At 54.6% G+C, this 17,500-nt stretch overlaps 1 protein-coding gene across 1 annotated transcript in view; it reads right to left on the bottom strand.

The window, feature by feature from the left end:
* SEC14L1 (SEC14 like lipid binding 1) overlaps positions 1–17,500 on the bottom strand; it is a 30,950-nt gene that overhangs the window by 10,890 nt on the left and 2,560 nt on the right. Inside the window, 4 exon segments of the mRNA XM_075579735.1 lie at positions 321–452; positions 1,625–1,774; positions 14,141–14,233; positions 16,838–16,918. Of these exon segments, the coding sequence (XP_075435850.1) occupies positions 321–452; positions 1,625–1,774; positions 14,141–14,203 (345 nt within the window). The 5' untranslated portion in view covers positions 14,204–14,233; positions 16,838–16,918.

A 17,500-nucleotide genomic window follows, 5' to 3' on the forward strand; every position in this document is an offset into this window, starting at 1 on the left:
CTCGTGCACCACGATGCGGCTGGCGAAGGTCTCGTTGTGCGCCTCGCCCCCTCCCCCCCCCGCGGTGCGCCCCCCCCCCCCCGCGCAGGGACTCACGGTGTAACAGCAGTGCTCGTGCACCACGATGCGGCTGGCGAAGGTCTCGTTGTGCACCTCGCCCCCTCCCCCCCTGCGGTGCGCCCCCCCCCCCCCGCGCAGGGACTCACGGTGTAACAGCAGTGCTCGTGCACCACGATGCGGCTGGCGAAGGTCTCGTTGTGCGCCTCGCCCCCTCCCCCCCCCCCGCGGTGCGCCCCCCCCCCCCCCGCGCAGGGACTCACGGTGTAACAGCAGTGCTCGTGCACCACGATGCGGCTGGCGAAGGTCTCGTTGTGCGCCTCGATGTGCAGGGTGCGGTCCCGGCGGTTCAGGGAATTCTTCTGGATAAAGTAAACGTAATCTACACCCGCGATCTGGGGAGCAAAACAACAACACGCGTGTGAGAGAGGAGGGGGTTAATCCACAACACGCGTGTGAGAGAGAGGAGGGGGTTAATCCACAACACGCGTGTGTGACTGCAGGAGAATAAAATACATAGGCTTGTATACGGGAGAGAGGGGGGGAGAGAGGGGGGAAAGAGAGAGGGCGGAAAGAGAGAGGAGAGGGGGGAGAGAGGGAGAGGAGAGGGGGGAGAGAGAGAGAGGAGAGGGAGAGAGGAGAGGGGGGAGAGAGAGAGAGGAGAGGGGGGAGAGGGAGAGAGGAGAGGGGGGAGAGGGAGAGAGGAGAGGGGGGAGAGAGAGAGAGGAGAGGGGAGAGGGAGAGAGGAGAGGGGGGGGAGAGAGAGAGGAGAGGGGGGAGAGAGAGAGGAGAGGGGGAGAGAGAGAGAGAGAGAGAGAGAGAGAGAGAGGAGAGGGGGAGAGAGAGAGAGAGGAGAGGGGGGGAGAGAGAGAGAGAGAGAGAGAGAGAGAGGAGAGGGGGGGAGAGAGAGAGAGAGGAGAGGGGGGAGAGAGAGATCGGAGGGAGAGAGATGTCCTGCTAAACAGATTCTGCTGGAGACGCTGCACAAAATGATAACACTGAGTTTGAATCAGGGGAACTTTGTGACCTTTGGTGTCACTTTATCTCCCTGTGCCTCAGGCATCAAAAACAGATTGTAAGCTCATCTGGGCAGGGACTGTGCCTATCATTCCATTCCTATTGTGAAAAAAGCGCATTATGGAATAAAAGTTATTATACATTCCTACATGTCTTACGCACAACAACCTTACTATACAAGGCACGGACTGCACCAGCCCACAAGAGTTATACCCATAATGATGCAGTACCAAGGAGTGGCCAGCAGAGGGAGCGCACACCCCACACATGGCATTTGCCTACAGGCTCTCGGGGGTAACGTTTGCCGATATGCACAGTGCAGGGAGAGAAGTCATCTCACGCAGGCAGTGCCAAATGCCAGCAAGCGCACAGGGGACAGGAGAGAGGCAGACAGGCTGGGATTCACCCCCAGAGGTGGCTGCATCCTGGAACTGGGACTCATCATGTACATAGGTATGAACACACACGAGCTTTCAGTGAACGCTCGGCACCATCACATTACCGCCAGCTGTATTAGACTGTCTGGTGGGGGGGGGGGGGGGAAATGCACCTTCTTTAGTAGCCGCGGAGCGTCCACGTCCAGCTTGCAGCGCCTCTCCGCCACGTGCACCGCCCCATCCTCGCTCTTGAACTCGTTCATTATGTCGCTGCCGACGAACATGGGGATGAGGGGACAGGTCGGGAAGCGACGCTCGTACGCCTGCAAAACAAGAGATGGGGGTTACTAAGTGACAAAGGCCCAGCGGGTCTGCACCTCCTCAAGGGTGACACACAGAAGGGACTTGTAACCCACAGGGTGTGTGCGCAGTGAGCGTCAGAGGGGAGCTGGGGACTATGACATCTTTCCCTCAAGTGAAGTGGTCGAGTCAAAAAGAAGCTACGGCCCATCAAGTCTCCCGCGCCGACGCTCTCGTGCATGCGCGTTTGCGGCACGCGCTGACTATGAACGGCAAAACCCAGCACAGCATACACCCTGTCACTGTTATGGCTGTGCTGTTTATTCCAGCTCCGGGACCCCCTGCTCCACCAGATACTTACCTCCCTGGGGGTGTCGGTATCTCTCCGCAGTTTAAATGTCCTGCTCACGTGGGCCAATAGGAAGGCGCAGGGGACGATGTCACGGCTTCCTATTGGCCCGCGGGACATTTAAAGCTGCCAGTTCGATAGCCCCAACTAGCCCTGTGTGGGCTGCTGCCGGGGTAAGTATCTCAGGGGTCCCCAGAGCAGGTATGATGTGGTTCAGCTCCGGATACCCAGTTTTAAACCTATTAAATAAAACCAGGCGTATCCGACGCGTTTCTCACCCATGCGCGAAACGCGTCAGAGGCCCTCTGCTTGTTCTCTTAATTTTTATGACGCTGCCAATGGCTCAATAAATAAATATTTGTAATATATCTTTGAGCGATCCAGCCTTATTACTTTTTTCAAAGCAGTGCACCTCTTGTTCCTTCCCCCATTGGATTCCACTTCCGGTACGCAAGCTGGGAGCACGCCATCTCTGGATGCCAAACAGCATGGGCGCGAGTAAACTGGATATATTTACATGATTTCTGCCAGTCTAACTCCAGGAGCTTGTACGTTACTTGTTGCGAGTGGGCCTGTACCCGCCCCCCGTGGTATGTTACAGACATCCCCTCCTGGTGCTATTATCCAAGTATCTGCCTCCCGCCCGGGAGTATTACCGCCTCTCCTTTATATCACTGCATGCCTATCTGGATATAGATTTTGTTCATGATTATAACACGGTATTTGGGCACTCGCAGCTCAGCGTAGAGCGCTGGATTGGGGAATTCTTGTCCTTTCATTGTTGACGCTAGGAATAGCACAGCAGAGGCCGCGTGTCCGAGCGCGCCGGGTTCATTGTAATGTCAGTGTTTGCGTGGGAGATTGAACTTCTCTGTTGGCCTGAATACAAAACATTCTTCTCGCTAGGCTTGTAAATATGCCAACCGTCCCAGTGCAAAGAAGGCCGCAGCTTGCTTCGGGGGCCAAGTAAACGGTCACCTGGCTGGCCCCGCTCGCAGGTGAAAGTCCGGCCTGTACCCAATATAACAAGCGCACTCCTCCTGTAACCAGCCAGTTCTGACCTGGTCTGGAATGTCACTGACCCCCTGCCTGCGTTGCCCCGGGCTGGGGGGGAGAATATATATACTTGGCTCAGTTAAAGTTAAATAAATACCACACAAACAATAACCCCTTCACTGCCAGAGGGGCCTGCAACACATTGCCCTAATGGCAGCTAAAGGGTTATTCTTAAAAAGTAGCGATTAGGTTAAATAAGGGGTGGGGCAACTCCAGTCCTTAAGGGCCACCAACAGGTCAGGTTTTCAGGATATCCCTGCTTCAGTACAGGTGGCTCAATCAGTCTCTGCTTGAGCACAGGTGGCGCAAACTCCTTTGTTTCAGCACAGGTGGCTCAATCAGTGGCTCAGCCAAAGATCTGTGCTGAAGCAGCAACTGATTGAGCCACCTGTGCTGAAGCAGGGATATCCTGAAAACCTGACTTGCTGGAGGCCCTCGAGGACTGGAGTTGGCCGCCCTTGTTCTATATACGACATCGATCTCCATTTTAGGCGCAAACACATACGGACGGCACACCGCGGTTTGAAGCGCGTTACCCCCACTTCCCTCCGATTAATGGCGCAGTTCCACTTGCTATAAGCATTCGGTATTTCTTATTTTACTTGCAACTTGTAGAAACCCAATGGCTTCCATGCATTGTAGGGGGGGCGGTTAGGGGGGGGGGGAAGAGAGAAAGACCTTTAAACATGTCTGCCACCGCACTTTTTCATGCTGAAACCTATTTATTAATGTGTGACGTCGCTGCAGCTTCAAAGATCGTTCTGTTCTCCGCCAACCCCTTCGCTGCGAATGGAAAGACTTGAATGAGCAAGTCTGCAGCGGCAGCAGATCTGTGCCGGCTTGGGGCGCATGTTCTCTGACTGGGGTCAGAATAGGCAGAGGGAACCCAGCTGCGTGGCTTCGGGGGAGGCAGGGGGGAGCTGCGCTGCTTCGGGGGAGGTAGGGGGGAGCTGCGCTGCTTCGGGGGAGGTAAGGGGGAGCTGCGCTGCTTCGGGGGAGGTAGGGGGGAGCTGCGCTGCTTCGGGGGAGGTAGGGGGGAGCTGCGCTGCTTCGGGGGAGGTAGGGGGGGAGTTGCACTGCTTGGGGGAGGAAGTGTGGAGCTGCGCTGCTTCGGGGGAGGTAGGGAGGAGCTGCGCTGCTTCGGGGGAGGTAAGGGGGAGCTGCGCTGCTTCGGGGGAGGTAGGGGGGAGCTGCGCTGCTTCGGGGGAGGTAGGGGGGGAGCTGCGCTGCTTCGGGGGAGGTAGGGGGGGGAGCTGCGCTGCTTCGGGGGAGGCAGGGGGGAGCTGCGCTGCTTCGGGGGAGGTAGGGGGGGAGCTGCGCTGCTTCGGGGGAGGTAGGGGGGGCGCTATGCTGCTTCGGGGGAGGTAGGGGGGGAGCTGCGCTGCTTCGGGGGAGGTAGGGGGGAACTGCGCTGCTTCGGGGGGAGGTAGGGGGGAGCTGCACTGCTTCAGGGGGAGGTAGGGGGGGAGCTGCACTGCTTCGGGGGGAGGTAGGGGGGAGCTGCGCTGCTACGGGGGAGGTAGGGGGGAGCTGCGCTGCTTTGGGGGAGATAGGGGGGGAGCTGCGCTGCTTCGGGGGAGGTAGCGGGGGAGCTGCGCTGCTTCGGGGGGAGGTAGGGGGGGAGCTGCGCTACTTCGGGGGAGGTAGGGGGGAGCTGCACTGCTTCGGGGGGAGGTAGGGGGGAGCTGCGCTGCTACGGGGGAGGTAGGGGGTGGAGCTGCGCTGCTACGGGGAGGTAGGGGGGAGCTGCGCTGCTTTGGGGGAGGTAGGGGGGGAGCTGCGCTGCTTCGGGGGAGGTAGGGGGGGAGCTGCGCTGCTTTGGGGGAGGTAGGGGGGGAGCTGCGCTGCTTCGGGGGGAGGTAGGGGGGGAGCTGCGCTGCTTCGGGGGGAGGTAGGGGGGAGCTGCGCTGCTTCGGGGGAGGTAGAGGGGAGCTGCGCTACTTCGGGGGAGGTAGAGGGGAGCTGCGCTGCTTCGGGGAGGTAGGGGGGGAGCTGCGCTGCTTCGGGGAGGTAGGGGGGCATGTGCTATTTGGAAACCATCGCTGAGACAGTGATCGCTCAGAGGTAAAACGGATTTTATTTGCACACGGTGCGAGTTGAAGTAAAAAGAAAGGGATGCGGAGACATCGAAGACAAGACTATTCTCTAAGAGGAAATCTATTTAACGCCGACGCAAGGCACTGCAGGGGTTATATCTACTGGGATCTTGGCCAGGGGGGTGTACGGGAACCAGGACCGCATGCAAACAGTTCTGCAGCCGGAGGGAATTTCATTTCCTTTTTATTAAGAGCGATCCTGCACGAGTGGTGCGAGAGAGTATTTTAGGAACCGTTCGTTCATGTTCACGGGCCATTATGATGCCTCTGCCCTTTGGTGTACAAATCCATTCCTTCCTTTCCAACTACCCTTACTATGGGGGGAGGATATGAGCAGACGGCTTCAAACCCAGCAGCAGGCAGTGAATCTGGAGACGGCGCTACTCCGCTGTAAGCACCTGGGACCAAGTGGATTGTAAGCTCCCTGGGCTAGGGATCAGCTCATGCATGTATACCTGCCATGTACGGGGCCCAGCACAGTGTTGAGTGAGGTGCTTCAGTATTGTTGAGCTGGGGGTGGTTAAGGACCAGCCAGGCAGACCACCACAGAAGTTGTGCCCGATAGTACAATCGTCCCCGCCTGCCCCACGCGGCGGTCCTCACCACGCGTAGTGCCGCGTACGCAGATATTAATATTCTATCATCGTAAGCGCTGCCGGGGGAATGTCCGCTTATATAACGAGCACGGCTGGGCACACAGCTGCCATGTGCCAACGTCTCGCTGCAGGGGGCTTCCATAACAGTGTTATGCAGCATTCTGTACCAGGGCAGCATGGGGAGGGGAGGTGAAGGGGGAGGCAGGGAGGCACGGAGGAAAGAGGCGCGGGAGGGAGGGGAAGGGAGGGAGGCACGGAGGAAAGAGGCGCGGGGAGGTGAAGGGGGAGGGAGGTTTGTGCTGATCCCAGCAACATGTCAGGCTCAAAAACCCCAATCGCCCTTAAAGTGCACTTGCCATATTGCAGTTACGATGCGGATTACATCCCATCCAATACCTTTATTTATTGATATAGAAGACGCCCCCTTTTCCTCGTTACTGAGCTCGGCCAAAAATCAGACTCCCCTTTATCTGACACACAGAAACACCCCCACCATCTCACAGTCGGGGGAGGGGGGGGGAAATGGACGACTGGGGACCCTCCTACCGTCTACCCCCCCCCATTCAGCACAGTCTATTCCTACAGCCGTGTGCCGCATTGTACCAGAATAGAGACCTAGCGCATTGTTACGTTGGTTTCTTTTTTAAAAGAGCCCGCAATTATTAACCTGTTCCCTGCCAGCTACGCATTGCTCCGACTCTCGTTTTGGCATTTCAGCGCCAATAATCAGAGGGGGGGGGGGAGGAAGTGGCTTTTATTCAACAATCTTGAATTGCATTAAATAAAAAGCCCCACTTCGCCTAAACTCGGGATTTACAATCTGCCTCTAAAAAAAATAAAATGCGATGTATAAAAAAATAAAAATAACACAAATCGCAGAGGATTTAACCCAACCTGGAAGTGAAGGTGTTAACCACGCAGAATAGTCCCCTCTGCGTGTCTCTGAACGGCCTGATCACAGGTCTGCCACAAAACAGCCATCCCAGAAACCCCTGGGTCAGGAAGGCAAATTATTCCGCTTCTGTGGCTGTAAAACCCGCAAAGTCAGCAAAATAATCACACGCGCCTCAAACTCCCCGCAAAGTCAGCAAAATAATCACACGCGCCTCAAACTCCCCGCAAAGTCAGCAGCTAATACTGCGGCCGGTCACAGCGGCACGGAGGAACACCCCCTAACAGGTCCGGCAGAGGGACAGGAGGATCTCCGCCTAACAGGTCCGGCAGAGGGACAGGAGGATCTCCGCCTAACAGGTCCGGCAGAGGGACAGGAGGAACACCAACTAACAGGTCCGGCAGAGGGACAGGAGGAACACACCCTAACAGGTCCGGCAGAGGGACAGGAGGATCACCCCCTAACAGGTCCGGCAGGGGGACAGGAGGAACACACCCTAACAGGTCCGGCAGAGGGACAGGAGGAACACCCCCTAACAGGTCAGGCAGAGGGACAGGAGGATCACACCCTAACAGGTCCGGCAGAGGGACAGGAGGATCACACCCTAACAGGTCCGGCAGAGGGACAGGAGGATCTCCGCCTAACAGGTCCGGCAGAGGGACAGGAGGATCAGCCCCTAACAGGTCCGGCAGGGGGACAGGAGGATCAGCCCCTAACAGGTCCGGCAGGGGGACAGGAGGAACACACCATAACAGGTCCGGCAGAGGGACAGGAGGATCTCCGCCTAACAGGTCCGGGCAGAGGGACAGGAGGAACACACCCTAACAGGTCCGGCAGAGGGACAGGAGGATCAGCCCCTAACAGATCCGGCAGAGGGACAGGAGGAACACCCCCTAACAGGTCCGGCAGAGGGACAGGAGGATCCGACCCTAACAGGTCCGGCAGAGGGACAGGAGGATCAGCCCCTAAAAGGCCCCGCATGGGGACAGGAGGATCACCCCCTAACAGGTCCGGCAGAGGGACAGGAGGAACACCCCCTAACAGGCCCCGCAGGGGGACAGGAGGATCCGACCCTAACAGGTCCGGCAGAGGGACAGGAGGATCACACCCCAACAGGTCCGGCAGGGGGACAGGAGGCTCACCCCCTAACAGGTCCGACAGAGGGACGGGAGGATCAGCCCCCAACAGGTCCGGCAAAGGGACAGGAGGATCACCCCCTAACAGGTCCGGCAGAGGGACAGGAGGGTGGATCACCCCCTAACAGGTCCGGCAGAGGGACAGGAGGAACACCCCCTAACAGGTCCGGCAGAGGGACAGGAGGAACACCCCCTAACAGGTCCGGCAGAGGGACAGGAGGATCACCCCCTAACAGGTCCGACAGAGGGACGGGAGGATCAGCCCCTAACAGGTCCGGCAGAGGGACAGGAGGATCACCCCCTAACAGGTCCGGCAGAGGGACGGGAGGATCAGCATGCATATTCCATGCCACGTCTATAGATCCCTGGGTCAGTTGCATCAGCATCTATTACTGTGACAGATCTAGATTTGATTAGCTGATAATGATATATATCCCCCTGATATACACCGGGCTGCAGAAGGTTTGTTTAACTTAGTAACAGATCCTGCAGGCGGGCGGAGTGTGCGCTCCAATACAAGTATGTATTCAGCAGCACCCCAAACCCCCCCCTCCCTCTCACTCGCTCCCTGCATTTTTTCTCACATCCATTGCACGACAACGGCTGTGCCGGCGGCTACAGAAAGCCGGGGTGCAAACTGCATGGAACAGCGTTACCCAGTATATTAGCACCAGGGACGGCCAACTCCAGTCCTCAAGGGCCACTAACAGGTCAGGTTTTCAGGATATCCCTGCGTCAGCACAGGTGGCTCAATCAGAGAAGGGACGGATTGAGCCACCTGTGCTGAAGCAGGGACGGATTGAGCCCCTTGTGCTGAAGCAGGGACATCCTTAAAACACGCCCTGTTGGTGGCCCTTGGGGACTGGAGTTGGCCTCCCTTGCTTCGCCATGTCCCAGCTCTCAGGAAACAGAGATGTAAGTTTCCAGAACAAGCTGTTCTTCAACACACACACACACACACACTTCTCTCTGCGATAAACACAGCCGCGTGCCTCTCATTTCCTGTAACCTCAAAGGACAACACATTTCCTACAATAAAAAGCACTGCTATACAGCAGGACTCCTCTAACGGCAGGGAACTTTACACCGCTATACAGCAGGACTCCTCTAACGGCAGGGAACTTTACACCGCTATACAGCAGGACTCCTCTAACGGCGGGGAACTTTACACCGCTATACAGCAGGACTCCTCTAACGGCAGGGAACTTTACACCGCTATACAGCAGGACTGACTCCTCTAACGGCAGGGAACTTTACACCGCTATACAGCAGGACTCCTCTAACGGCAGGGAACTTTACACCGCTATACAGCAGGACTCCTCTAACGGCAGGGAACTTTACACCGCTATACAGCAGGACTCCTCTAACGGCAGGGAACTTTACACCGCTATACAGCAGGACTCCTCTAACGGCAGGGAACTTTACACCGCTATACAGCAGGACTCCTCTAACGGCAGGGAACTTTACACCGCTATACAGCAGGACTCCTCTAACGGCGGGGAACTTTACACCGCTATACAGCAGGACTCCTCTAACGGCAGGGAACTTTACACCGCTATACAGCAGGACTGACTCCTCTAACGGCAGGGAACTTTACACCGCTATACAGCAGGACTCCTCTAACGGCAGGGAACTTTACACCGCTATACAGCAGGACTCCTCTACCGGCAGGGAACTTTACACCGCTATACAGCAGGACTCCTCTACCGGCAGGGAACTTTACACCGCTATACAGCAGGACTCCTCTAACGGCAGGGAACTTTACACCGCTATACAGCAGGACTCCTCTACCGGCAGGGAACTTTACACCGCTATACAGCAGGACTCCTCTAACGGCAGGGAACTTTACACCGCTATACAGCAGGACTCCCCTAACGGCAGGGAACTTTACACCGCTATACAGCAGGACTCCTCTAACGGCAGGGAACTTTACACCGCTATACAGCAGGACTCCTCTAACGGCAGGGAACTTTACACCGCTATACAGCAGGACTCCTCTAACGGCAGGGAACTTTACACCGCTATACAGCAGGACTCCTCTAACGGCAGGGAACTTTACACCGCTATACAGCAGGACTCCTCTAACGGCAGGGAACTTTACACCGCTATACAGCAGGACTCCTCTAACGGCAGGGAACTTTACACCGCTATACAGCAGGACTCCTCTAACGGCAGGGAACTTTACACCGCTAAACGGCAGGGAACTTTACACCGCTATACAGCAGGACTCCTCTAACGGCAGGGAACTTTACACCGCTATACAGCAGGACTCCTCTAACGGCAGGGAACTTTACACCGCTATACAGCAGGACTCCTCTAACGGCAGGGAACTTTACACCGCTATACAGCAGGACTCCCCTAACGGCAGGGAGCTTTACACCGCTATACAGCAGGACTCCTCTAACGGCAGGGAACTTTACACCGCTATACAGCAGGACTCCTCTAACGGCAGGGAACTTTACATCGCTATACAGCAGGACTCCTCTAACGGCAGGGAACTTTACACCGCTATACAGCAGGACTCCTCTAACGGCAGGGAACTTTACACCGCTATACAGCAGGACTCCTCTAACGGCAGGGAACTTTACACCGCTATACACCAGGACTCCTCTAACGGCCGGGAACTTTACACCGCTATACAGCAGGACTCCTCTAACGGCAGGGAACTTTACACCGCTATACAGCAGGACTCCTCTAACGGCAGGGAACTTTACACCGCTATACAGCAGGACTCCTCTAACGGCAGGGAACTTTACACCGCTATACAGCAGGACTCCTCTAACGGCAGGGAACTTTACACCGCTATACAGCAGGACTCCTCTAACGGCAGGGAACTTTACACCGCTATACAGCAGGACTCCTCTAACGGCAGGGAACTTTACATACGAGACACTTCAAATCTTCCACTGCCAGAGGCCCGAACGGGATGCTTACCAGGGACTTTGGTTTGGGGACCCGGCCCACCAGTCTTGACGCTGGAAACAGAAACGACCCGACGCGTTCCGTAGCACGCAGGCACTTGCTTGTGGGAGTCCGCATGCTACATATTAACACTAATACGTACTACTGGAGTCTCATGTTTGGGGTTTTCACAGAAATCTCACTGCAAATCTGCGTATAAACAGCACATCTGCGGAAGCAACGGGCTAAAGCCTCGTCCCCACTGCTCACAATGGCGTGCACAAGGTACGGCCCTTTATGGGGCAGGCCCCAGTCAGTGCGTGAGACAAGAAATGTATCTTTTGGTGCGGGGGGCGAGCGCTGGTCATGTCACAGTTCAGCCAATGAGGGCGAACCAGCAGCGTGACATACCCGGGCCCCCGGCATGCCCCCCCACCCCATCGCCAGTGATCTGAAGTCCTTTAGGTCGCTTGGGTGAAGGGCACGAGCACCGCTAGGTGTTCCGCCGCGAGAGCAAAGCGCTCACTGGGGTCGTAGCCTAAAATTACACAAAAGTGTGAGGTGGTCGGAGAACAATTGTGGCAAGCGGCCAACTGGTATCAAGCAATATAAATATCTTTTAATGTAGTGATGTAAGCGCTCCCAACTCCAGATATGGATAACCAGTTTAGGCTCCAATGGAAGCCAAAATGTAGAATAACCAACATCTCGTGTTCATCCTCCCCAGCCCGTGTCTCCCCACTGCTGGATGAAGTCTCCCCAGTGATCTCCCAGGTCCTGCGGTTACAGCCGCTCTTCTCCACGTCGCTCCCACACATTCCCTCATCCCATCCTCTCCAGCCCGTATCTCCCCACTGCTGGATGAAGCCTCCCCAGTGATCTCCCAGGTCCTGCGGTTACAGCCTCACTTCCCCACGTCGCTCCCACACATTCCCTCATCCCATCCTCTCCAGCCCGTGTCTCCCCGCTGCTGGATGAAGCCTCCCCAGTGATCTCCCAGGTCCTGCGGTTACAGCCTCACTTCCCCACGTCGCTCCCACACATTCCCTCATCCCATCCTCTCCAGCCCGTTCTCCCCACTGCTGGATGAAGTCTCCCCAATGATCTCCTAGATCCTGCGGTTACAGCCTCACTTCCCCACGTTGCTCCCACACATTCCCTCATCCCATCCTCTCCAGCCCGTGTCTCCCCACTGCTGGATGAAGTCTCCCCAATGATCTCCTAGATCCTGCGGTTACAGCCTCACTTCCCCACGTTGCTCCCACACATTCCCTCATCCCTTCCTCCCATCTTACTTCGGTTGTCTTGGTCATTTAAATTGGGAGCCAGTCGAATACCAACTTTTAGTTCATGTTCATTAAACGGAAAAATAGGAGTTTTTCCTTTGTATCTCGTAAATGTGTTAAACTGCTGTAATCTAATCTGAGACACTAAGATTACTATAACATTTGAGTTGAAAGGGTGTGTTCAAAATGTTCTTCTGCTGAAACGCGCGTCCGGAGATGAGACCGCCGCTGTCCGATTGCCTCATAGATAACGCGCTGACCCAGCGTCTCCCGCCCCTGAACTATACGGAGGAGTTTTCCGCCCTCCCGGCAACCATCCCTTTATCAGGAAACGTTTGTGATCCAATTGTCGCTCTCTCTCCAGCACAATATAAACGCGCTTATCTTCTGCACTAAACGCCATTTTGTAACGATGCGCTTGATGAGGTCATCAAACCGTCACCAATCCCCACGAATATTTATTGGATTATCAAACCATACGAAAATGTAGTCATCTCCTGTGAGACCCAGAATTGCTCACATGTTCATGAACATTTTGATTTTTGTGCAAGATCTGACGAAAGATAAAAGGACACACACACACACACACACACACACACTTCCAAATATGCTGTTCTGTCCGTCCCGCCCCATTCCAAACCCAGTGCGTGTTTTAGCTGCTTCCCTATATTTCAACAGAGTGCAGCCAAAACAGACTGTGCCCCTGCCCGTCCCTACAGGTTTTCATCATCACATTTTAGCGTTTCCAGTGTCACTCGGAAGCACAGGGACTGATGTGTTGACATCTTGGCTGCCAGGGAAGCCTGTACTTACCACCTATAGGTACCCCAGGGGTTCTCAACTCTAGTGCCCAAGACCCTCCCCCTACCAGATCAGGTTTACAGGATATCCCTGCTTCAGTACAGGTGGCTCAATCAGGCCCTGCTTCAGCACTGGTAGCTCAAAGATAGCCACTGATTGAGCCATCTGTGCTGAAGCAGGGATATCCTGAAAACATGATCTGTTTGGGGGGAGGGAGGGAAGGGGGTGGTCTTGAGACTGGAGTTGAGCACCCCTGGCTTAACCCATTAAATGTCATAGGTCATTAGTTTGTTAATAATTGTGGCTGCGTTTTTAAAATCTGTCTGAAAGCAAAACTAACTTAAGTCTGCTTTTTCCGGGTCGGCGGTATTGTACATTTTCCTGGCGCATGCGATTCACGCAGACTATGACAAGCCCGTCCCCCCCCCCTCCCCTTTGCCAAGGCTGCTGAGAATTTCCATGGCAAATCTGTCCGGAAAGAGCTTTTCTGCGTGACGCAAATCTGCTTTTCCCGCTGTGTATTTGCATGGCTTCACAGCGCCACATTCGGGATGCAGAGCCTGTGGCCGGGGATATTACAGAGCGGTGACAATGCCACATTTGGGATGCAGAGCCTGTGGGCGGGGGTATGTCAGAGCGGTGACACAGCGCCACATTCGGGATGCAGAGCCGGTGGGCGGGGGTATTTCAGAGCGGTGACACAGCGCCACATTCGGGATGCAGAGCCGGTGGGCGGGGGTATTTCAGAGCGGTGACACAGCGCCACATTTGGGATGCAGAGCCTGTGGGCGGGGGTATTTCAGAGCGGTGACAGCGCCACATTCGGGATGCAGAGCCGGTGGGCGGGGGTATTTCAGAGCGGTGACACAGCGCCACATTTGGGATGCAGAGCCTGTGGGCGGGGGTATTACAGAGCGGTGACAGTGCCACATTTGGGATGCAGAGCCGCTGGGCGGGGGTATTTCAGAGCGGTGACAGAAGCAACTGAGACAGAGGATAATTATCCGGACCTCATATAGCAGAAGTGCCCAAACAGACATGCACATTTCCTGCAAAGAGCACAACACCGAGGCTGTTCCCCTTTTGTTGAGCACTTTCCTGCAAGCATTACAGTTACTGTGTAATCAGCGGCCTCTTAAATCAGCCCCTTTCCTGCCGGAGACGGCAGCGTTTGCACCCAAACATGAAGCACAGGGACCGCATGGACTGCACAACACACTAAAGGAGTTCTGTGAGACACACACACACACCCCCACACACACTATTTCATACTCACGGCCATAATTAATTCGAAGCTGTGCTTGTACACCCTGACGGGTGACTGGTATTTCTGCACCATGGTGGCTGATTCTTGGGGTGCTTTAAAAACCTGGAGGAAGAGAAGAAAAAAAAAAGCAAATGAGCGTTGTCTCACCTGGGAGGGCACACGGAGCCGAGGCGCACGGCCCGCCCAAGGTTCTGGGGGCGTCCGGCAAACCCTGCACGCCCATGGTTCTGTGGGTACCAAGGCCCACCCTGCACACCGTGGCGGCACCCAGGCCCACCCTGCACCTGGCGGCACCCAGGCCCACCCCTCAGACTGACGTAGCGTGATCAGAAACGCAGAGCTCGCTCCTTTATCATTTAGCTCTAGGAAACACGGACTTGTTTGCGCTGAACCATTCCACGAGGAGCCAGCGACTCGCACACTGCAACACGCGGCTGGTGCCTCGGCTGGGACACTGTTTAACGCTTTAACTGCTAGAGAAAAAAAAGAGAGTCCGCTGAAGCAGCGGTGAGCAAGTGTCCCCCTGTGCGCGCTCCTCCATCCGCTCATATCCGTGGGGTCACGCTAAAGACCAGGTAGGAGAAGTTACAGAGGCCTCGCGAGGTCCCCCGGCATTTAATTCAAAGCGTGGGACCCCTGCAACCCCCCTGGAAAATCTCGCACCTCCAGCCCCCCAGTTTGCACCCCCTGCAAAAGCATGTGAGGTGTCCAACCAGGTCGCAAAGCTACCCGCCAGCAGGAAAGGGCTTCTCAATACAAAGTACATGAAGCTCATCACGGACTGAAAATGACCATACTGTACATCACTGCAAAGCAGTCCCGAGTATGACCTGCAAGAAACACCTCTACACTATACCCCACACCTGACCCCACCGCACGCGGGCCCAGAAACCGCGAGTCCTCAGGTGTTACAAACTGGCTCAATGTGGAAACGTAAAAGGAGATTTGTGAAACCGGATCATGCGTGTCCTTCTCAGGTCAGCGCTGAGTACTTGGCAAGACTATTTGCTTAACTGCCTTGGCATACAGCTCATATTGACATTAAAATGGCTAATTATTTGTATACCTTTCGGAGGAACTTTTCTTATTGATGCCCATTCAGTCGCACTGATGAGACCAAAAGGTCGAAAAAGCGGTCTGTGAGTAGGCTTACTGGCTCTGCACTTCTTTAACCCAGGCTGTGCTGAAAAGCTGTGTAACATTGCAAGGCGAAAGCTTATAGGGGTCGTCCATGTTAACATGGATCTGAAGCTAAAAGGTGACAGTGCTCATTTGCATGTCACCTCCCAGAATCCCTGGCTGCAGTGGAAGCACTGGATGTAAGAGATAATGGGGAAGGGCAGGGTTGCAGACCCGTCCGAGACGTATAATGTGCTCACACGTGGGGTTTGTATTTGCTGTTTATTCTGATACTTTCATTTTTGTCATCATTGTTCCTCATTCTAATACAGCTCCTGTGGTGGAAGGAGAAAGCACTGCTAACTTCCATTGGTGCTGCGGGCTATTTTGAAGCATTTTCTTTCATCTCTGCCAACATGAGTCACCCAGGCCAAGGCTGGAGGGTGAGCCTGGCACACTAACCAGAGGCCCAGCAGGAATACGGGAACCTCCTCATTGTAACGCGGCCTCTCTGAATGTACTCACTGCCGCCCAGCACTGAACCTGAATAACCCTTTTCTATACAGGATGGGAACAGGAACGTTTACACTCTGAGGGCTCCCCCTCCACGGTTCCCGGGACACATACCGGCATTACTTCCTGTTTTTTAAAGGGGGATTTAAAAATGGCTGTGCAATAGCAAGCCCCGACCTCATACTGGTCCTGCCATTGTTTTCCCCTCCAGGGGCATTTAAAATCTGGTACCTTAACCTGCAAGTACTTGGCACGCAGGGGGGTCCCTGAAGCGGACAATGGGGCTATGCCCCAGAAGACGCCCCCTCCGTCTCCCATCAAACATAATGGGCAGTAAATAAAGTACAATGGAGACGGGGATATTGCTGCTATAATGCCGGTATGTAACATCTCACGGGCCGTACTTAAAGACGAGAAGTCTTCTCAATGGGTCTTCTTCCAAGGCTGAGAGGCGCGTTGCCTTTAAAGAAAACATTGTGTAACGACATGCGAACGAGCACTCCGTGTGTCACTTTTTACTTCTCATCCCTTTTAACATGGATCCCTGTGTGTATGCCTGCCACAAGTGGCATTTGGATTTACTGCACACCACGGTGCAATGAAATCATTACATTTACGGCAGCTCCTAACAACGTTACAAGAGGCGCGTTACAGGAGGAGATCTCACAAAGCGACTGTACAGGACCTCTTCTTTATACTGTACACAATGTACTGACCGTCTACATCAGGGGCGGGCAACTCCAGCCCTCAAGGGCCACCAACAGGTCAGGTTTTCAGGATATACCTGCTTCAGCACAGGTGGCTCAATCAGTGGCTCAGCCTTCTACGATTATGCTGCCTGTGCTGAAGCAGGAATATCCTGAAAACCTGACCTGTTGGTGGCCCTGGATCTGCCCACCCATAGTCTACTCTAAACCCTTGCAGCGCTGGCAATGCTACTGTATGAAGAGATAACATAACCTCAGTTATGTGAAGCATCCGTTTAACACACGCACACGCACAGGCACAAACGCACACGCACACGCGCAGGCACACGCGCAGGCACACGCGCAGGCACGCGGCTGCATACTTTACCTAAGGGGGAGATTGTAGATTCCTGGTTTAGATGCCAGCAGAAGAGAAGGATCCTAAGATTGAATGCTTTGTGTAACACATCTGAACAGAGAGGGGGGAAAGAGGCAACAGTCAAATACTTCCCACAACAGACTGAAACATGCCTAATTAAACCAGAACTGCTTTACAGGTAGATAGAGCAAGTAATGGACCAGCACCCGAATTCTTCACGTCACTGCTTTTGACACATCACAAGGACTTGTGCAGCAGTGTTAAATATAAACGTGCCATACACAGGCATGGGGTGTGTTTTCTATATTGCACACGCATATAGATATAGCATATTTACAATTATAGCTGTGTGTTTGTGGACACATCTTAACAGACAGACACACACAGACACACACAGACACACACAGACACACACAGACACACACAGACACACACAGACACACACAGACACACACAGACACACACAGACACACACAGACACACACAGAGACACACACACAGACACACACACAGAGACACACACACAGACACACACAGACACACACAGACACACACAGACACACCATGTTTGAGAAATGCATCACTGAATGTTACATGTAAAACATTGGGAAATAGGAATAACATATTTTTTTAATGTATTCAAATTCCATTTGACCGAGTGCAAAACAAAAA

The sequence above is a fragment of the Ascaphus truei genome, chromosome 22 (assembly GCF_040206685.1).
Source record: "Ascaphus truei isolate aAscTru1 chromosome 22, aAscTru1.hap1, whole genome shotgun sequence".
NCBI lineage: Eukaryota > Metazoa > Chordata > Amphibia > Anura > Ascaphidae > Ascaphus > Ascaphus truei.